A 1,631-nucleotide genomic window follows, 5' to 3' on the forward strand; every position below is an offset into this window, starting at 1 on the left:
GAATTTTGGGATTTTGTGGTGAATTTTGGAGGGAATTTTTGGCTGATTTTGGGGTGAATTTCGGAGTGAATTTTTGGCTGATTTTGGGGTGAATTTCGGAGTGAATTTTGGGCTGAATTTCGGGCGAATTTTGGATGAATTGTGGGTGAAATTTGGAGTATTTTGGGCTGATTTTTGATGAATTTTGGGCTGATTTTTGGATGAATTTTTGGCTGATTTCGTGTGATTTTGGGGTGAATTTTGGGCTGATTTTTGATTAATTTCGGAGTGAGTTTTTGGCTGATTTCGGATGAATCTCGGGGTGAATTTTGGGGTATTTTGGGCTGATTTTTGATGAATTTCGGGGTGAATTTTTGGGCTGATTTCTGATGAATCCCAGGGTGAATTTTGGGGTATTTTTTGCTGAGTTTGGATGAATTTTGGGCTGAATTTCGGGTGAATTTCGGATGAATCTCGGGGTGAATTTTGGGGTATTTTTGGCTGATTTTGTGCTGAATTTTGGGGTGAATTTTGGGCTGATTTTGGGTGATTTTGGGGTGAATTTTGGGCTGATTTTTGATGAATTTTGGGGTGAATTTCGGCTGAATTTTGGATGAATCTTGGGGTGAATTTTGGGCTGATTTTTGATGAATTTTGGCTGATTTCTGATGAATCCCGGGGTGAATTTTGGGTTCATTTCGGGCGATTTCGGGGCTGTCCCCTAGACGGGCGTGGTTCTCCTGTTGAGGGTCCCGGTGCCCCCCCCGGGGGTCTCGGCCCCTCCCCCCCCCTGCAGCGTCAGGAAGGCCCCCCCGGGTGGGGGAGGGGCGCCGGGCGTGCCGGGCGGCGCCCCCTTAATTTAATGAATTTAAATTTAAAAAATTAGTTTAAAAATTTGATTTAAAAAAAATTTAAATTTAAAAAAAAATTCATTTGAAAATTTGATTTAAAAAATTTAAATTAAAAAAAAAATTAATTTAAAAATTTGATTTAAAAAATTTAAATTTAAAAAAAATTCATTTGAAAATTTGATTTTAAAAATTTAAATTTTAAAAAAAAAATTTCAGTTAAAAATTTAATTATTGAGGGGAGCGGAGACTTGGTAAAGGAAAAGAAATGGAAAGTTGAAATTGTTGTGTTGTTAAATGATTTTTTTAAAAAAATTTTCGGGGATATTTTAATGGATTTGGGGATGGATTTTGGGGTTTTTGGGGATGGATTTTGGGTTTTTTGCCCCCACCTACCGGCGGCCACGAAGAGGATGGATTTTGGGATGGTTTTTTGGGGATATTTTAATGGATTTGGGGATGGATTTTGGGGTTTTTGGGGATGGATTTTTTGATGGATTTTTGGGTTTTAGGGATGGATTTTGGGATGGATTTGGGGATGGATTTTGGGGATATTTTGATGGATTTTTTGATGGATTTTGGGGTTTTTGGGGATGGATTTTGGGTTTTTTGCCCCCACCTACCAGCGGCCACGAAGAGGATGCCGTGATGGATTTTAGGATGGATTTTGGGGATGGATTTTGGGGTTTTTTTGGGGATTTTCTCCCCACCTACCGGCGGCCACGAAGAGGATGCCGGGATGGATTTGGGGATGGATTTTTGGGGATATTTTGATGGATTTTGGGGATGGATTTTGGGGTTTTT

The 1,631-nt window shown here is 39.6% G+C and overlaps 1 protein-coding gene across 1 annotated transcript in view; it reads right to left on the minus strand.

Moving 5' to 3' along the window:
• Nucleotides 1-700: 700 nt before the first annotated feature.
• The window catches only part of LOC120511637, a 5,581-nt gene continuing 4,650 nt past the window's right edge, over nucleotides 701-1,631 (minus strand). The window contains exon 5 of the mRNA XM_039728966.1: nucleotides 701-832. Coding sequence (XP_039584900.1) covers nucleotides 701-832 — 132 coding nt within the window. The remainder of the gene's footprint in view (nucleotides 833-1,631) is intronic.

This window comes from Passer montanus, unplaced genomic scaffold (genome assembly GCF_014805655.1).
Source record: "Passer montanus isolate IOZ18808 unplaced genomic scaffold, ASM1480565v1 scaffold674, whole genome shotgun sequence".
Classification (NCBI taxonomy): Eukaryota; Metazoa; Chordata; class Aves; order Passeriformes; family Passeridae; genus Passer; species Passer montanus.